Here is a 19093-nt window from a genome sequence, read left to right as displayed (position 1 = left end):
CATGCTCCCAACAACCAGTGAAGCAGCAAATAGCATAGTGCCTTGGCAGAGAAAAGATACTCAGAAGATCTTCACTGAGTTGAGTTAAAACGAGAAAATAGGAGAAAGAATGTTATGCAAATCAGCACCAGAGAAGGTAAGTCTCTGAGTTTGCACAGGTGCCAGGAGCAGGTGTTACTCACAGCTGTTAGGGCCTTCAGCTTGGAAACAGGTACCTGATGTCCAAAAACTCGAACTTCTTTATCAGTGAGGAAAAATCATAGCTCTTTTGTGGCACATATACCAAAATAGGCTAAGAATATGAATTATTCTTCCTGACATTCAAGGCCCTCCAGTAATTAGGCCTACTTTCTCTATCTAACGTTATCTCTTGATATTCTCCAATGACACCCCTGGCTTCACTCAGTCATTAAACTTGAGAAATGCATGAATCTTAAGTTTCAGAATCAGAGATTGGCCTTCAAATCCCAACTCAGTTCCTCATTAGCTGTGTGACCCGGGCAAGTTACTTAACCTTGCTGAGTCTTGATTTCCTCACCAGTAAGATAATAATACATATTTCATCGAGATTTTGAGAAGTCGTCATTGCATAAGATAAAGAAAATTATAATAATATTAGCTATCATTTATTGAGAGCCAACTATGTACCAGGCTTTATTCTCCTTTCATTGTACCACAAATAGGGAGTTGCCCTCCTGTTGGTGGTAGACCTCCAACTAAGAATTCAGTATGGTATCCAGAGGGTTTGAAGACAGTTGCTAGTCCAGGCAGGCAGTCAACAAGTGATGGGTATCCCAACAGCAGGCTGTGCATGTGCACCAGACACTTACAGACAGGCTTTTATTCAATAGCAAGGAGATCTAGCAGCAAATGTGCACATCTCAATATTTTCTTTCTGTTCCTTGGGTTGTAAGAGACTGTGGAAATTGGAAGAATCCAAAAGGAAATGTAGAGTCACTTTTCCTAATGTGTGGAACTGGAATGGGGAAAGACCCCCCAAAACTTGCTTTGTTGCCTTGGGCAAGTTGTGTAACTTCTCAAGTTTGAGTTCCTTTATCTATAAATTGGGGCCTGTACTATTCAGTACTGTGGTAAAGATTAGCAATAATGTGTGTAAAATGATTAATATGGCACCCAGCACATATCATAAATAGTGATTGTATTTAGTGTGGCATTATATTCTTCTAGCTCTGAAGGATTCAAATGTCAGCTAAATATAAGATATCATCCCCATATAGCAGAAAAAATACAGGTACAATTATCATGCTTAATATTTAACAATGTGATGAGGTTTCAAAAAATCATGACAAGTAGCTTTCTTATACTGTCATGATTCTGGAGAAAATATGTAACATAGGGCCTAGGAGCTGCAGTTTGCATTGATCTCCTATAGTAATCATCAATTGCCCCACACAATTTAGTACTTTATTGCAGCTCATCCTATATACCATACAGACAGCTCCAAATTTTATATATCTAGTCCAGACTTTTCCCTGAATGCCAGACTCATATATCTAACTGTCTACTCTACATCCCCTCTAGAGTATATAATAAGTATTTCTAAAACATGGCCAAAACAGAACTTTTGTAACCCCTCACAAAATCTGACCCCCCTCAGTCTTACTCATTTCAGGAAATAGAACTACTGTCTACCCTATTACTAAAACCAAAAACCTAGGAATCATCATGAGAAAGTATAGTCATTCTAGCTCTATAATATCTCTTAAATCTGTCTACTTTTTACTACCTCTATTACCACCCTTCTGACCCAAGCCACCATCATCTTTCTTTTACAGCTGACACATGCTATTCCCTCTAAAATATTTTTCACCCGCTCTTCAACTAGATGGCTTTTTCTTAACTATCAGGGTCCAGCCTCAATTTTATTTTGTTCAAGTAGACCATCCCCAATCTCAATTAGTCTTTGTTATTTTCCTTATAATGATATATTGCAATATATAATTATACATGTATCCATATGTTTATTCACTTAATCTCTGTCTATTCTCCCACCTCTCATTATACTTCAAGCTCACTCAGGACAGACATCATACCTTTTTTAGTTTATCTATTTACCCAGAACAATGAGTATTTGATGAATGTTAACAGAATATCAAATGTATTACATGTGGAATGAGGGTGAATAACCACTTCATTAGATATTTTTTCACTTGTCCCAAAATGTCCTTTTTACCTTTCACCTCATATGCTTGCCAGGAGGTAAATTAAATAGCATCATGAAGATAATTTTACTAGCACAAAATGTAAGGATAACAATATCAAAAAATGTTGATTTTAGGAGCAAGGGGGATTGGGTAATTAAACTATGATTTAAAATGCCTTTTATCATAAAAAATTACAGCACAATTATCTCTCATTCAACTATTATGCTACAGTTTATGGTGAGACTATGATGTCTTGACCATCAACATTAAGCAAACAACTAGGGTATTGACCCAGTAGCTTCAAAACATCATTATTACTGCCTTTCTATCTCATTTTCCCAGAATATAGCTAGAGAGAGTTATCAGACACTATAAGATGAGCTCCAATGCAAAGGACTCAAAACACACAAAATATGTAAATTCATTCATTCAACAAACATACTAAGTGACTACTGTATGACAGACACACAAGTGGTTATTCCTCCAGGCCAGTCAGAGAGGATCAAGGCAATGTACCCCAGAAAGGAACCAATCTTCTTTCCCTGCAGACCCATGCCAATGAGGCTCATCACTTAGGCCTCTGCATCTGGTGGTTGCCAGCTACTCTTCAGGATCCCCACTGGAGCCCAGTGCCAAATCATGGAGACATTTCTAACTGTATAAAGTACTTCCAGTACCAAGAAATGATTTACGGACTTGAACTGATGAGTTATTTTCCTATTTGACGCCAAAGGAGGCCATTTAACTGCCTTTATAAACCACCAGGGATTAATCATAATGACATAAGGAAATGCTAGACAGGAAAAGTCCAGTTTCCTCAACATGCTTGTCCTCAGGCCTCATTTCCACTTCAGCTTTGTCTTAGCAGCTTTTGCTCTTGGCTCATACATCCCTTAAATGTCTTGCTGGCTGCAAAAACTCATTTATACAGACAACAATACTTGCCCTGACCACCTTAATTGACAAATTATTCCACATGATTGCATCTCCTTGAATAAAATAGTTCTGCCTGAAATATTAATACCTATTTATATGGCTCTTTGCTTTTTAATAGCCCCCTAGTTAACTCTCTATTTTTTTTTCCATTCAAGCTCTGTAAATGAAGCACCCTATTAACAACAACAATTTGTCTTAGACCATTTGTCAGACTGCTTTCTTGTCATGAAATGGCCATGAACTCACCTTTGCAAGCTTTCCAGTAATAATAATGATGAGGATAATAATACTAATTATAATATAGTCATGAATTGCTTAACAATGGGAATACATTTTGAGAAATGTGTCATTAGGTGATTTCAACATGGTATAAATATCATAGATTGTCCTTACTAAACCTAGATGGTATAGCCTACTGCACACTTAGGCTATATGATATAGCCTATTGCTCCTAGGCTACAAACCTGTACAGCATGTTAGTGTACTGAATACCGTAGACAATTGTAACACAATGGTAAGGATTTGTGTATCTAAATATAACTAAACATAGAAAAGGTATAGTAAAAAAACAGTATTATAATCTTATGGGACCACCGTTTTATATACAGTCTATCATTGACAAAAATATCATTATGCATGCAGGACTGCAATTAATATGATTTATTGAGTACCTACTATTTCTCAATCATCATACTAAGTGTTTTTTTATTATTATACTTTAAGTTCTGGGGTACATGTGCAGAACGTGCAGTTTTGTTACATAGGTATACACGTGGCATGGTGGTTTGCCACACCCATCAACCCATCACCTACATTAAGTATTTCTGCTAATGCTATCCCTCCCCTAGCCCCCCACTCCCCAAAAGGCCCCGGTGTGTGATGTTCCCCTCCCTATGTCCATGTGTTCTCATTGTTCAATTCCCACCTATGAGTGAGAACATGCAGTGTTTGGTTTTCTATTCTTGTGATAATTTGCTGAGAATGATGATTTCCAGCTTCATCCATGTCCCTGCAAAGGACATGAACTCATCCTTTTTTATGGCTGCATAGTATTCCATGGTGTACGTGTGCCACATTTTCTTTATCCAGTCTATTTTTGATGGACATTTGGGTTAGTTCCAAGTCTTTCCTATTATGAATAGTGCTGCAATAAACATATGTGTGCATGTGTCTTTATAGTAGAATGATTTATAATCCTTTGGGTATATACCCAGTAATGGGATGGCTGGGTCAAATGGTATTTCTAGTTCTAGATCCCTGAGGAATCGCCACACTGTCTTCCACAATGATGAACCAGTTTACAGTCCCACCAACAGTGTAAAAGCATTCCTATTTCTCTGCATCCTCTCCAGCATCTGTTGTTTCCTGACTTTTTAATGATGGCCATTCTAACTGGTGTGAGATGGTATCTCATTGTGGTTTTGATTTGCATTTCTCTAATGATCAGTGATGATGAACATTTCTTCATATGTCTGTTGGCTGCATAAGTGTCTTCTTTTGAGAAGTGTCTGTTCATATCCCTTGCCCACTTTTTGATGCGGTTTTTTTTTCTTGTAAATTTGTTTATGTTCTTTGTAGATTCTGGATATTAGCCCTTTGTCAGATGGATAGATTGCAAAAATTTTCTCCCATTCTGTAGGTTGCCTGTTCACTCTGATGATAGCTTCTTTTGCTGTGCAGAAGCTCTTTAGTTTAATTAGATTCCATTTGTCTATTTTGGCTTTTGTTGCCATTGCTTTTGGTGTTTTAGACATGAAGTCTTTGCCCATGCCTATGTCCTGAATGGTATTGCCCACGTTTGCTTCTAGGATTTTTATGGTCCTAGGTCTTACGTTTAAGTCTTTGATCCATCTTGAGTTGATTTTTGTATAAGGTGCAAGCAAGGAGTCCAGTTTCAGTTTTCTGCATGTGGCTAGGCAGTTTTCCCAACACCATTTATTAAATAGGGAATCTTTTCCCCATTGCTTGTTTGAGTCAGGTTTGTCAACGATCAGATGATTGTATATGTGTGGTGTTATTTCTGAGGCCACTGTTCTGTTCCATTGGTCTATATATCTGTTTTGGCACCAGTACCATGCTGTTTTTGTTACTGTAGCCTTGTAGTAGAGTTTGAAGTCAAGTAGCATGATGCCTCCAGCTTTGTTCTTCTTGCCCAGGATTGTCTTGGCTATGCAGGCTCTTTTTTGGTTCCATATGAAGTTTAAATTAGTTTTTTTCCAATTCCTTGAAGAAAGTCAGTGGTTGCTTGATGGGAATAGCATTGAATCTATAAATTACTTTGGGCAGTATGGTCATTTTCATGATATTGATTCTTCCTATCCATAAGCATGGCAAAAGACAAGAAATAACTAAGATCGGCCAGGCATGGTGGCTCACACCTGTAATCCCAGCACTTTGGGAGGCCAAGGCGGGAGGATCAGGAGGTCAAGAGATCGAGACCATCCTGGTCAACATAGCGAAACCCCGTCTTTACTAAAAATACAAAAATTAGCTGGGCATGGTGGTGCACGCCTGTAGTCCCAGCTACTCAGGAGGCTGAGGCAGGAGAGTTTTTTGAACCCAGGAGGCGGAGGTTGCAGTGAGCCGAGATCGCACCACTGCACTCCAGCCTGGTGACAGAGCGACACTCCATCTCAAATAAAACAAAACAAACAAATAAAAAATAATAAAAAAAAATTGTTCCAGTCAAACCATATCATAGTAATGTGTGCAGCAGATAATTTTATAAGCATTTACTAGTGGGAGGGGCTCAGGCTTTGGAAAAACAACCACCTGAGGCTTTATTCCACCATTATCATTTAGTTGCTGTAGAACATTGAGAAAACATTACTTAAATTCCCCAAATTTCAATTTCCACATCTATAAAGCAGGGCTAAAATGACATACCTTACAGGATTCTGAGCTGATCAAATGAGATGATATATATGAAACACAGAGCCTAGTTCCTAGTTCCATAATTTTATGTTGTATCTAAATAGTAAGGCAAACCTTTGTATAGGGAGCAGCAGATCTTGAAGAGCCCTAATGTAATTGGTGTTACAAGATCTACACAAAGAAGATCTCTCATAAATTGTTACTATAAATTAGTATCAGGCAATGTGGTGAAAACTTTTGCAAAATTATTGAGGGAATTCAGGAGAAAAAATAGGTGATTATAGGATGAGGTTAGTCTGTGATGGCTTCATGAGGAAATTACGGAAATGTAAAACATGTAGTAGAAAAGAGGAGTGGAAAAAGCATGAAGCAGGCAGGCAAGCAGGAAGGAATAGAACTAGTGACATGTATTGAGCACTGTTGTGTGCAGGAGCCATTCAGGTAATTTGTAACAGGGTGCTTTAAGAGTAATGTTTCGAAATAAACGTGGATTCAAATCCTAGCTCCATCACTTACTATGGTGTGGGATCATAACAAGTAACTTAGCTTCTCTAACTGTTCATTTCTTCCCTTACAAAATATAGGAAATAATCACCAGCCTTTTGAGGTTGTTAGAAGCTTTGACTGATTATAAAGTATAATCCTTGACCTAATAAATGATAGTTCTCTGAGCATCTGCTCTACTCTATTGGATCTAGTTCATGGCTGGTCTCCCTCTGTACCAAGCTCCTAGTTTTCATTCCTATGGAAGGGTGCCTTGATAGAATATTCTGAGCTTGCTCAAACCACTGCTTTCAGGTTGGGAGAGAACAAGGTAGCTGAGACTCCCACAAATATACATAATGGACCTAGGAAAATCTGGTCCCATGGATCTCAGGAAACTACACAGCAAGGAGTCACAGTGTAACCCCTTCCTAAAAATCCCTTCCCCTAGCACTAACTTGGTGTCAGAGAAGGCAGCCAAGGAGTCAGTGGTCACCTTAGGTGATGGACGAGAGCCATTGGAGTAGAACTGGCCTGGATTGCACACGTTTGCCATATACTGCTGTCATGTGCTCTAACTTGTTCACCCCCAGCTATCCAAACTGGTTTCCTGCACAGTTGCTTGCAAAATAAGCCCACAGGAATGAATGCTCTCACAGCCCCTGATTCTACAGAAAAATAAGACTGTCTTTCTTCTTATGGAAAAGTTAATAGTATTTGTTCATCTCCTTGTAGGGCATAGAAACATGACACAAAAACTTTCCTGGGACAAAGACTGGCAATCTCTCCATGGCTGTCATCAACAGGGTTAATAGATAGCCCTGTGTCATAGGTTGGGGCAGAATGAAGGAAATAAGGGAAAGAAAGGAGAGACAAAATAAAAATGCAGAAGAAGGAAAAAAATCACTCTATGGACTGACATCCCAGGCCCTTTTTTTTCAGTGATCCTCAGTAGGATTTTTTTTCTTCTAGTTCCCCAAGGTCATGAATATTGTTGACCTTGTTTCTAGAAGGAATAAGCAGCCACCTGCAGGGTAGATTGTGACACTCTGGGAAAGGCCCCCCACAGGCCCTGCAAAGTCCCCAGAAATTCCCACCATTAGTTATGCCTGTGAGTTACAGAATTGAAATATCTATTAAACTGCAAATATGTCAGCTGGGAAGAGAAGCATTTTTGGTCTTTATCAGTAATGAATTTTTTAGCTCATTGAGATATTAGATTAACCCCAGGAGAAAGCAAGGATCTGAGGAGATGAGCTACAGAGAAAACAGGTCATTGAAACATTTAAAAGAGGCAGATAAGAGACAAAGATGTCATCCAGGGTGGGCTGGGTAGGCTAGAAAAGGCCAGGGTCATCCAGAAAGGGAGAATAAAACCTAGGAGGAAAGGCAAAGAAACTGCTGCAAGCTGGTTTTGGTCATGAGATTTCTGCACTGTGCAAAAGAACAGTCAATTATGAAATGTACAGTCAGTCATGTGAATGTTCCCTTAATGCATCCAAGAACTATCGACTGCTGTGGTTGTTCCTTATTAGGTCACACAAAAGGTACAAATGAGGTACATGTTCATGTGATAATCAGGACACATACATTCAGATCATGTTAACTGCCTGCTCACAGTGAACATGGAGGAGAGAGAACATATGCCAATGATTTGTTCCCTTCAGTGCTTCACATCACACTGCTTCAGGGCAGCTTTAAGGTGGATCCTTCATCCCCAGGGCTCTCCCTTTATCTGTAACACTGGAGACCAACTTGCTTCATCATCTAAATCACTCACTTTTCTAAGGTGATCCATTTGTCAATACCCCTCCCATAGCATTACATCCATAAATTCTGCCCCCTTCACTCTTGTTGGATCGACTAGTCTACTGGATGGTGTTATTAGGATGGCTTCCGAATGCTGTTCCCAGTTTGTCTTTTAACTGCTCTCCAGGCCACTTCAGGTTTTCTTTCTTTAAATTTTTTTCCACTCACTGCTAGAGATGGAAATAGTGGAATAGAGTCTGAGTCAGTCACACAGTCAGTCGCTTGTTTAAAAGTCCTACTGAACCAAATCTTCAAAGGCAAAAGCCACAAACATGCAGTCCTCATGCTGAATTTAGCATACAGCCTGTTTTATTTGGTCTACAGAGTGCTTTACAATTCAGGGATTTCCACACAAAAATCCAGACTTCTGGTGTCTCTTATAAATCAGAGGGCCTAGTAATACTGGATTCTCGATCTCACATGGCAGCAATCAGCTAGGGTTGAGTCAGTATAGCTAGTACTCTCCAATTTTTCCTTCAGTTGTTGCTTCACACACCTGGTCCACCTCACACTGTGGACATGACCTGTCTGGCTGCTGGAAGCATTTGAGTATTATTTTTGTTTTGTTTGAGTTGGAGTTACTCTCTTGTTGCCCAGGCTGGAGTGCAATGGCACAATCTCGGCTCACCACAACCTCCAACTCCCAGGTTCAAGCAATTCTCCTGCCTCAGCCTCCCAAGTAGCTGGGACTACAGGCATTCGCCACCACGCCCGGCTAATTTTATATTTTTCTTAGTAGAGATGGAGTTTCTCCATGTTGGTCAGGCTGGTCTCAAACTTCCAACCTCAGGTGATCCGCCCATCCTGGTCTCCCAAAGTGGTGGGATTACAGGCATGAGACACCGTGCCTGGCCGCATTTGAGTATTGTTAGCGGCTACCTCTGCTGATTTGGTTTCAGACATCAGTAGTAAATGGTTTTCCTTTTAGAATCAGAAATAGTTATTCCAAAAGACAAAACAATGGATTGGCATATGAACGTTTTAAATAAAAGGTTATTTCAGAGATTCTTAGGCCTGAGCTGTGGAGTCACCAACTTTGGAATCCTCCTTGAGTTGCATCTCTTCTTCTGGCCTAGTACCCAGGATTAACAGACAGCAAACAGAGTAACAGTGGGACAGAGTAGGAAAAGTGTAACTAGGACTTATAAGATGGGGATTCTAGTCCTAGCTGTGCAATTCACCAGCTTATATCCTAGGGTCATTGTTTTAAACTCTCTCAGCCAAGATTAATAATAATAATACTACATTTGCTGACAATTCCATAAAGTTCTTGTAACAGAATAAGATCCCAGACGTGAAAGTGCTTTGAAATTATAAGGTGCTCTACAAACAGAAAGTTGTCTTATTTGTACCCAATCAAAACACTTACCAATCAAATAAGCACTCAACCAAAGCAAGCTACAAATAATTTCTGAATACCTACCATATACTCAGCACTTAGAGATGTAAGTATTAATTAGTCAACAAATCCATTCCCTTAAGGAGCTTACAGGATGGTTGAAAAAATAAACAATGGAAAAAAATAAGTGATAATAATCATAACCTAAATGCCAAATAAGTATTTTATTTCAACTGTTGATGTAATAAGCATTAGCAGGAGGCCAATAGAGCCAGATACTCACTCAACTATTCGCTTAGCTTTCCTAAAGTTTGTTCTGTGGAAACAACATCCTCAGATGCTTTGGGGGCTGGGAATATTATGTGTTCATACAAGTTTAGGAAATGTCCTAAAAATATATCCCATCCCCCCACCGCCTTTTTGTTTTTCTTTTTTTGAGATGGAGTCTCACTCTGTCACCCAGGCTAGAGTGCAGTGGCCTGATCTCAGTTCACTATAACCTCAACCTCCTGAGTTCAAGTGTTTCTCCTGCCTCTGCCTGCCTCCCAAGTAGCTGGGACTACAGGTGCACACCACCACAGCCAGCTAATTTTTGTATTTTTAGTAGAGATGGGGCTTCATCATGTTGGTCAGGCTAGTCTTGAACTCCTGACCTCAAGCAGTCCACCCACCTCAGCCTCTCAAAGTTCTAGGATTACTGGCATGAGCCACCGCACCTGGGCCCCATCTCCCTTTTAGAAAATTAGAGTACACATTAGATATTATAGGCACTAAGGTGCCCTGAGATACCCTGCAAAAAAGATGACTGTTTAACTTTGACCTGGCAGATAAACAAATAGCTACAGAACCTCTCTTCTCCCTTCCCCACTCTTCTCTCTTCCTCTCCTTTCTTCCTCTCCTCTCCTTTCCTCTTCTTTCTCTCTTGGAAATCTCTCTCTTAACATTTCTTAGAATCAGGGTTCCACAAAATACAATTTGAGAAGCACTATTCTAGTGAATAACTCTTTTTTCACAGGTTCCAAAGGAGAACACACTTCTGTCCCTACCTGTCTGCTTTCAGAACATTACAAACATGGATCCTGAACTTCTTACTGTACATAGCAGGCACTGATTTATGTGTTGATTGATCCTTACCAACTGAGCCAACATTGTTTAACTAGACATTAATCCATTGCTTCACTTCCACTAGCTTGAAATCATAGTCATAACTGCAATGAACGTCATTGGAATATTCTTTCTCAATATAAATTATCATGCTAGTAGGGCCATGTGGCATCAAAACACAAAATTCAGTAAGAATTTACCATCTTTCATGCATTCTTAATTTTTCTGGAGCCTCACTTTTCCTTGCTTTTTTCCTGGCACCATACCACATGCAGATTCAATTATGAGCCCTACTCCTAATGATCTAAAGTGCTAAGAGCTAAGGACTAAGTTCAAAATGCCAAGTGTGCTTTTTTTATGGATATCTAAATTCTAATAGGGAATTATTGAAGACTAAATTGTGAATGTCCAAAAAGGATATTATAATGGAATGATAGACATCGTGTCCAATATTTTGGTTTATGTTCTCTAGGTATGCAATATACATTTGGTGAGTGAAATCATACAGTTTTTTGCCTGGTGGTGATTAAAAAGCTACATCTGAGAATTGGAAAGACCCAGGTTTATATCTGTGTTCTGCCATTTCCTGAGTATGTGACTTTGGGTACATCATTTCACCTAAGTTTTAGTTTATTTCTCTATAAATTGGGACAATAATAGTAACCACCACAGGGGCCCAGGCAGAAAATTCCCCTTGGCCAGAAAATTCCCCTTGGCCCTCTGAAGATTTGCTGAAAAATCAACTCACAAAAGGCAGAATAATTGGAGAAAAGCATATACATTTATCTAACATGTATACACTGTATACACAGGAGCCTTCAGAATGAAGACCCAAAGATACAGGGAAAATTGCCCATTTTTATGCTTAGGTTCAACAAAGAATGGACAGCCATGTAGGCACATGATTTGATAAAAAGACTATGATCTAATGCTAATGAGCTGAGTGGGGAAAACCGGCAAGGCCTGTCTGTCTAGATTCTTCTGGGCTTCTCTGAGCACACATTCCTTCCTTCTGGGTGTGGGGCAGGCCCCTCTCTGGAATGGGAACCTTATGACCTATAGTTAAACAAGGTAGGTCAAATAATTTCTTTGTGGCCAGTTTTCACACAGAGACGTGAAGAGAAAGTTAGAGTAATATTTTTAGGTTTTATGGCTGGCTTTGCGGGAAAGGGGTTCTGGTTTCTATGACGTGCTTTGGGGAGGAGGGATTCCAGTTTCTATGGCTAGCCTCGGGGGAGGGTGGGGAGAATGGGACTGAGAGACAGGAGGGCAGGAAAAGGTCAAAGACAAACTTGCTTCTGAGTCCTTCATTTTGAGGTATTGTTTTCTGAGCCCCAACACCACCCTCATATGTTGGTTGTGAGGACTAAATGAGAAAATGAATGAAAACCTCTACACGCAATGTATGCTGCACAGTGAGCTCTCAATAGATAAAAGCTCTCTGGGAGCCCTTTTTATGATTATTATGGAGTTGCTGGCTTCGAGATTACTTCTGTTATATTATCTTTATTCAGTCAAAATCCCCGCTACCATTTATTTCACCAACTCTCCACCCTATTGCTATGTTCCACTATTTTTTTCTAAACTCACCCTCCCCTGCAAAATCTCAGCATTAACAGTAGAAGGATAAATAAACTAAGAGCCAGGACCACAAAAAGTGTGTTTTCCAGCCTGAGTGTGAAATTGCTTCCTCTGTGTGTAAATAGCTGCCATTTTCCACACCAGAGGAAAGTTTTTCTAACAAGCTATGTAATCTAAATGACACCTGCAACAAGGCACTACAATTAAACTTTGCAAAGTGGAATTAAAAGCACTTGCTAAAGCCATGCGTTTGAACATATTCACCAAAGACTGATCCCAAATCCTACTTGGTAGTTTTACCCCAAGCTTTATATCCAGATTGCTTTGCTACTATTGCTGAATAGTAATCTAGCAGCAAATCTTTGAAGTATTTTCAAGGAATAAATCCTTCTTGCTATCATATTCAAATGCCAATGGGTTGAGAGATTACCCCTAATGTGTGAAAAGTCTCCCAACCAGGGACTCTAGAGCTGTCTACAATAATCAGGAGGAGAGGTGTTATTTGCATATTCACCAGGAAACAGGTTAGTGGTTTCTTCTAAGTAGCCAATGCTCATGTCTAAAAAGCTGCATAAAAGCATGTATTTCTGAATGATTTGCCAGGTGAATGGTGAATTGCCTTCCAAATAAAGATAATTAGTTCCGGCTTCCTTCTTGTGTCCATTTTGAAGAATCCCTATAAGTAATGTCTGCCTTTGACCTTCTTAAGGCAGACTTTCTCTTCTTATCCCTAGAGACTCTATCCCATTATGTTGCTCACTCTCTCCTACTCCTCTTTTCCTTTTTCCATTATCACCTGTACTACAATTCTCACCTTCTTATAACCGACTCTCCTGTCTTACTTTTTCACTTCAATTAGCCCTCTGCACAAATTCAACATGAGAATAAAGAAAAAAACTTTAAAATAGCATATAGTCACCTAAAATATGCTGTGGGAAATAAAACTGTCGCTGTAGGCATCATTAGCAAATGATCTAAACATGCCACTGTGCATGTCTATTTGTTGTTAAACCCTTCCCTATGCATCTGCAGCCTTCGAAGGAATAAAAAGAAATTTCCACAATATCACAAAAGTCTGCTACGATTTATATAATAAAAGTGTTCCAGAAAAGCTGCATTTAAATCAAATCCTGTTTTAATGCAGAAAGAAAGCTAACTATTTAAAGAAATACTATGGCATATATGGAGAAATAATTTCATTAAAGCAAATGATAACCTTCTAGTTTATCAGTTTTGAATATCTGGATCTTTTTATACTTGACCTTCTTAAAGCAAATAGCACCTATGGACTTTAAGAAACACTTGTTTTACTGAAGTTATATTTCTCAGAATCATAAATTTAAAAAGAATAGTCAGAAAATGAGCTTTAGAAATCTGACAATCTTTCAAAATTTGCATAAGGGAAATACACCATTTAAAGAACCTCTATTTACATAATTTTGTAATTAACCAACTCTATTCATGTCATATCGAAATTCTTATCCCATGCTAAACCCAAAACAAGTATGAGTGGTTACTCTTTAAATAATCCTAGCCTTATATTTTGAATTATGAGAGGACAATCTGTTTGTTAATTGTTTTCATATTACTGAGCATACAAAGCATGGTATAAGTTATATAATGTTCCAAAAAAGAATAAACCTTCACAGAGCAACCTCCTGAACTTCCATACCAAGTAGCCATTTTGTTTCTACATCAAGCATAACATTTGAACTGTGTGAATAAATACACAAATATGATACTTTCTTATATGAATGAAGACCACTGACCCAAGGATAATCATAAACAAATTTTGAATTATCTTTTCCAGCTCCTAGCTTGTTGCCTGGCATGTAACATGCACTCAGTAAATATTTATTTAAGTGGTAAATGAATAAATGACTGCTTTCCCTAGTTGAAGTCGCTTTTACCCACACACTACCTTGACACATTTTCCTTGGTTACCATGATCTCTATTTTCATGGCAATTCTTAGAAATTTAAAGGAAACAAATTGGGGCCTATAAAAATCAGTATGTGTGTGTGCGTGTGTGAACTAACATACTCACAAAATAATCAAACGTATGACTTTGACTTGTTAGCACCATTCTCTTCTCTAGTGTCTCTCAAAAACATGATCCTTGGAAAGCATAAAACAGAATCACCTGGACAAAAAGGTAAATTCCTAGTCTTACACTGATGTACTAAATTAGAATCTAAGGGAGAAACCTGAGGATCTGTATTTAGAGATCTTCATCTTCATCCTACCTGGGTCCCTTCACATGATTCTGATGCACATTAAATTTTGAGATCCTCTGCAAGGTATTCAAATGAAATTTTAAATCTGTAGTTAAAACAAGTAAACTAACATCTTATAAAATACACAAAATAAGCAGCTCTAGCTCTCTTTTCCAGAATCTAAAATGAAATGAAAGAAGCAAATGCGTTGTCAACAGAACCCATTTGATGTGAGTGAAAAGGAGGTTCGGTGTTTACTTTATTCTGGTTCAACTTGAAACTCAAGCCAAATACTATAATGTTACAAGATTCAGCAAATGATCCAAAATGGAAGTGCTCTGCAAGGATTAGTGACTGTGGCCAAAGTGATGATGCTGCGACACTTCGTGCATGGTCAGGTCACTTATTAATAATGTACAACTGCCCATGATTGAATTTTCTGCCACGAATGAGGCAGGGAAGTCTAGTTCATGTTGAAGAAATCAGAAACTAATCAAAAGCAGATCTTTGCTATTTGGAATTGGCCCAATACGGTAGTTATTTTGAAAGCTCATGGGGAAAAGAACATGCAATTCTAATCAAAAGAATTATTTAAACTTTCATAGAAGGCACTCTACAAAATCAAACTAAGAAGTAAAACTATCATTTATTAGTATGGAGAGTGAAGTAATATATATGTATATTATCTATTAGTTTATTAAAAATATATATTTTGTGTTCCTTGTGCTAACATTTAGAATTTTGAAAAAGAGAAAAACAATGAATCTCAAGGATCAAAAACCTAATTAAATATATGGGTTATAGCAATGAACTTAACTCAGCAAGTATTAATTAGTTGACTGATTTTAACACTATCTCAAAAAGGTCATCCAGACCTTTTTGAACCGTTTTAAACAAAAATAAAATAGAAGAAAAAATGTATTGCTAACATTAGCAAGAGTATGTTATAAATTAACCAACCGGCTGATGTTGGCATTAGATGGTTAAACAAGTAATGCCCATGTGCATTAATCATAAGTCAATTAATGCAATCAATATTGCAATTGTCTAGGTAATTTCAAAGTTTATCATGGCTTGGATATTATCCACAATAGAAATATGTATGTGTATACATACAAACATACATACACATACTTTTTAAATTGTTTATATTTAAGGTATACAACAAGATGTTTTTGTTATACATATACATAGTAAACTGATTACTACAGTCAAACAAATTAGCATATCAATCTCCTCATATGTTTATTTTTGTGGTAAGAGCACCTAAAATCTACTCTCTTAGCAAATTTTCAACATGCAATATTATATTTATTTTTTATTTTTGAGACAGAGTCTTGCTCTGTTGTCCAGGCTGGAGTGAAGTGGCGTGATTTCAGCTCACTGCAAACTCTGCCTCCTGTGTCAAGCAACTCTCCTGTCTCAGCCTCCCTAGTAACTGGGATTACCGGCACATGCTACCACGCCTGGTTAATTTTTTTTTTTTTTTTTTTTTTTTAGTAGAGACAGGGTTTCCCCATGTTGGTCAGGCTGGTCTCAAACTCCTGACCTCAGGTGATCCACCTGCCTTGGCCTCCCAAAGTGCTGGGATTGATTACAGGCATGAACCACTGTGCTGGCCTCAGCATACAATATTATTAACTACATGCCGTACATTAAATCACTAGACTTATTCATCCTATATAACTGCAACTTTGTATGCACCTTTTGACCTACACTCCTTATTCCCCACTCTCTGTCCCGTATCCATTTTTCTACTGTCTTTTGCAACACATTCAACTTTTTTTTAGGTTCCACATGTGAGATTATAATATACATGACATATATAATAATAGGAAAATTAGTCAAGATTTCTTTGTGAGCAATAGTAAATAGATTTTTTTTGTCATACAGTTTCTCAGGTTCCATCACATTCATTGTAAGACATATCTTTTTGGTATTAGATTCTGTCTTATGTCTCTGAAAATTACTTCCTAAAATTCTCTAACAAGTAAGAATATTCTGAGTTTATCCTTCCACTAGTTTACATTTTGTTTGTACTTCAGATTTAAAACACACATGCATGTTCTTCATTTGGAGTTGCTCTAAGAATCACTAGAAGCTCACAATAACATCACTCACTTATGGAGAATTTTGTATAAATGATATTTTGGATGCAGTCTAAGTAGATTTCATTCCAAAAATCTAACAGACTCTCATTCTAAAATCAGCCTTCACCTACAAGGAGATTCCACAAATGGGTTAAGTCAACATTCTAGAGTGGCTCCACTATATATTTTCTGAGATGTTTAGTAATAATGATACCTTGAAGAGTTCAGAACCTTTCATAAAGACAGAGAACAGATAAGCAGCAACTAGGCCCTTGTTCTCTAAACTCTTTTTTCATATTCCATATATTGCTTTTACTCAGTACAACTTATTAATAGCAAGTTTCTCAACTATTTGATTTGCAGGCAATTCTAAATTCACAGAAAGTTGACTCTGAACAAAACTCTTGCTTCCCAAACCAAATTATACTTAAAATCTCATTTGCCATAATTTTGTAGAACCAATTCCTACCTGTAACTTTCAATTCAGTTGTTCGTCTTACAAGTTTTCCTTCATATTTAAGTTCACATGTGTAATTTCCTCCATCTTCTTCTTGAACTTCTTGGATCAGAAGAGCATTTCCTTTCTGTATTATTATGCTTCTCCACATTTTTGGCTTGCATTCCTGCAGATAAAATATTTGCAAGTAAGCAAAAAATAAAAGTTCACAGACTACATCTCAGTACCAGCAAGTTGGTACTTTTACTTTTTTGTATTCTTCTCTTTTGTTTTCAAAATATGTAACTAAGGAGTTAAGTCAATGACCAAGAAAAATCACAAATGTGTCCTATTGTATCCAATTCTAATATCACAACTATTGCACTACAAACCACTTTAAAGGCCTGACCCCAAGAGCAAGAAGTCTTTAGAGGCATTCTGAAAAAAATAAATAGAATAGCATAGAGGCTCCCCAAATACAAGAGAGGTATAGCAGAACCTTAACAGTCACTAAATATTATTATAATGTCCTGGTTCTTTCTATTTGACAAGGATATTTCCTAAGAGTCCTAAGAGGATATGGTTCACTTAGCCACTTAGTATACTCCAGGGGAGTCTTAGGCATTATTAAACATTCATAATAGGATTTTATATTGGCAATGAAGTTTACAATTGTTTCATTAATTACTCCTTATTATAAAAACTAATACTAGTACTCCAGAATCTCCCTTCTTGTAATCAAGAAATCCATGTGGGGGTAGAGAGGGTAGGAATATAAAACATTAAGGACTTCTCTAGAAACATAGCTAGGTAAAATGAGGACATGCTTTGTTATAGTAACAGCCTGGAGAAATCATCCACTTACTTTCTGAGTTCAGTGATATATAACCACAGAACAAGATTTGGGTTTTGAAGCCAATTATCTTACTCTCCTGATAGGAATGTGAGGGAATCTTGCTACCAAGATTGGACTTCCCTAGAAAGGAATGTTTAATACTTTTCCAGAAAGTGACAAGGATATAACAATAGCCAAGTATGTAAGAATATTCAGGCAATTATCTTGTCTTTTAGGAAATTTTTTTCAGACTACTTATTAGATATTGCCCCATTCTGGCTATCATTCCCCTCAAGTGGTAGCCAAATGCTGTACAAACATCAGTCAAGGTGTAGGGGATAGCTGTTAAGGAGTGCTGAATATTCAAGGCAAAAAATATTTTATCGCCGGGCACGGTGGCTCACGCCTGTAATCCCAGCACTTTGGGAGGCTGAGGTGGGTGGATCACTTGTGGTCAGGAGTTTGAGACCAGCCTGGCCAACATGGTAAAACACTGTCTCTACTAAAAATACAAAAATTAGCTGGGTGTGGTGTCAGGTGCCTGTAATCCCAGCTACTTGAGAGGCTGAGGCAGGAGAATCTCTTGAATCCAGGAGGCAGAGTTTGCAGTGAGCCGAGATCATGCCACTGCACTCTATTCTGGGTGAGAAGAATGAGACTCTGTCTCAAAAAAAAAAGTATTTTATCATGTAAATTCTGTCTGTCCGTTAAGGCAATAAATAAATTGATTTTGAGGTAGATGATATGAACAATAGTTGAGAGCACTTTTTACTTTCCCCACTATGGTGTATACAACATCTGCATCTACCACTCCTCACCCCTGCCTCCATACACATATCTTAAACATTCATGTAAAGTTAGAATCTGTGCTGACTCTCAATCCCAAGCTGTGAGTGCTTGTGTATTTGTGTTCATGTGTATGTGTGTGTACGTGTGTGTGTGTGTGTAAGTGATCTGAGACAGCGAGTACCCATTTTTTTTCATAACAACATTTTTTTTCTTTCATGTTAGCAGGAATTTTGACAACAAAACACACAAACTGGTGCTTAAATTCACAGGTATAATATTTAAGAGATACGCTTGCCTTACGTTCAATACAACTACCCACACACATTGTCAGAGAGTAAATAATACTATTGAGGGCATGTAGATATAAGGATGCTTCACTTCCTACGATCTTCCTGAAGAACAGCTAAGGGTCTGTCTGAAATTATATTACATACCA

The 19093-nt window shown here is 38.0% G+C and overlaps 1 protein-coding gene across 1 annotated transcript in view; it reads right to left on the bottom strand.

The window, feature by feature from the left end:
- IL1RAPL2 (interleukin 1 receptor accessory protein like 2) overlaps nucleotides 1-19093 on the bottom strand; it is a 599554-nt gene that overhangs the window by 506273 nt on the left and 74188 nt on the right. The window contains exon 3 of the mRNA XM_055267708.2: nucleotides 17067-17220. Within this exon, the coding sequence (XP_055123683.2) occupies nucleotides 17067-17220 (154 nt within the window). The remainder of the gene's footprint in view (nucleotides 1-17066; nucleotides 17221-19093) is intronic.

The sequence above is a fragment of the Symphalangus syndactylus genome, chromosome X, assembly GCF_028878055.3.
Source record: "Symphalangus syndactylus isolate Jambi chromosome X, NHGRI_mSymSyn1-v2.1_pri, whole genome shotgun sequence".
Taxonomy (NCBI): Eukaryota; Metazoa; Chordata; class Mammalia; order Primates; family Hylobatidae; genus Symphalangus; species Symphalangus syndactylus.
The sequence above is the reverse complement of the archived record's forward strand: the minus strand, read 5'-3'. Positions and strand labels throughout refer to the sequence as shown.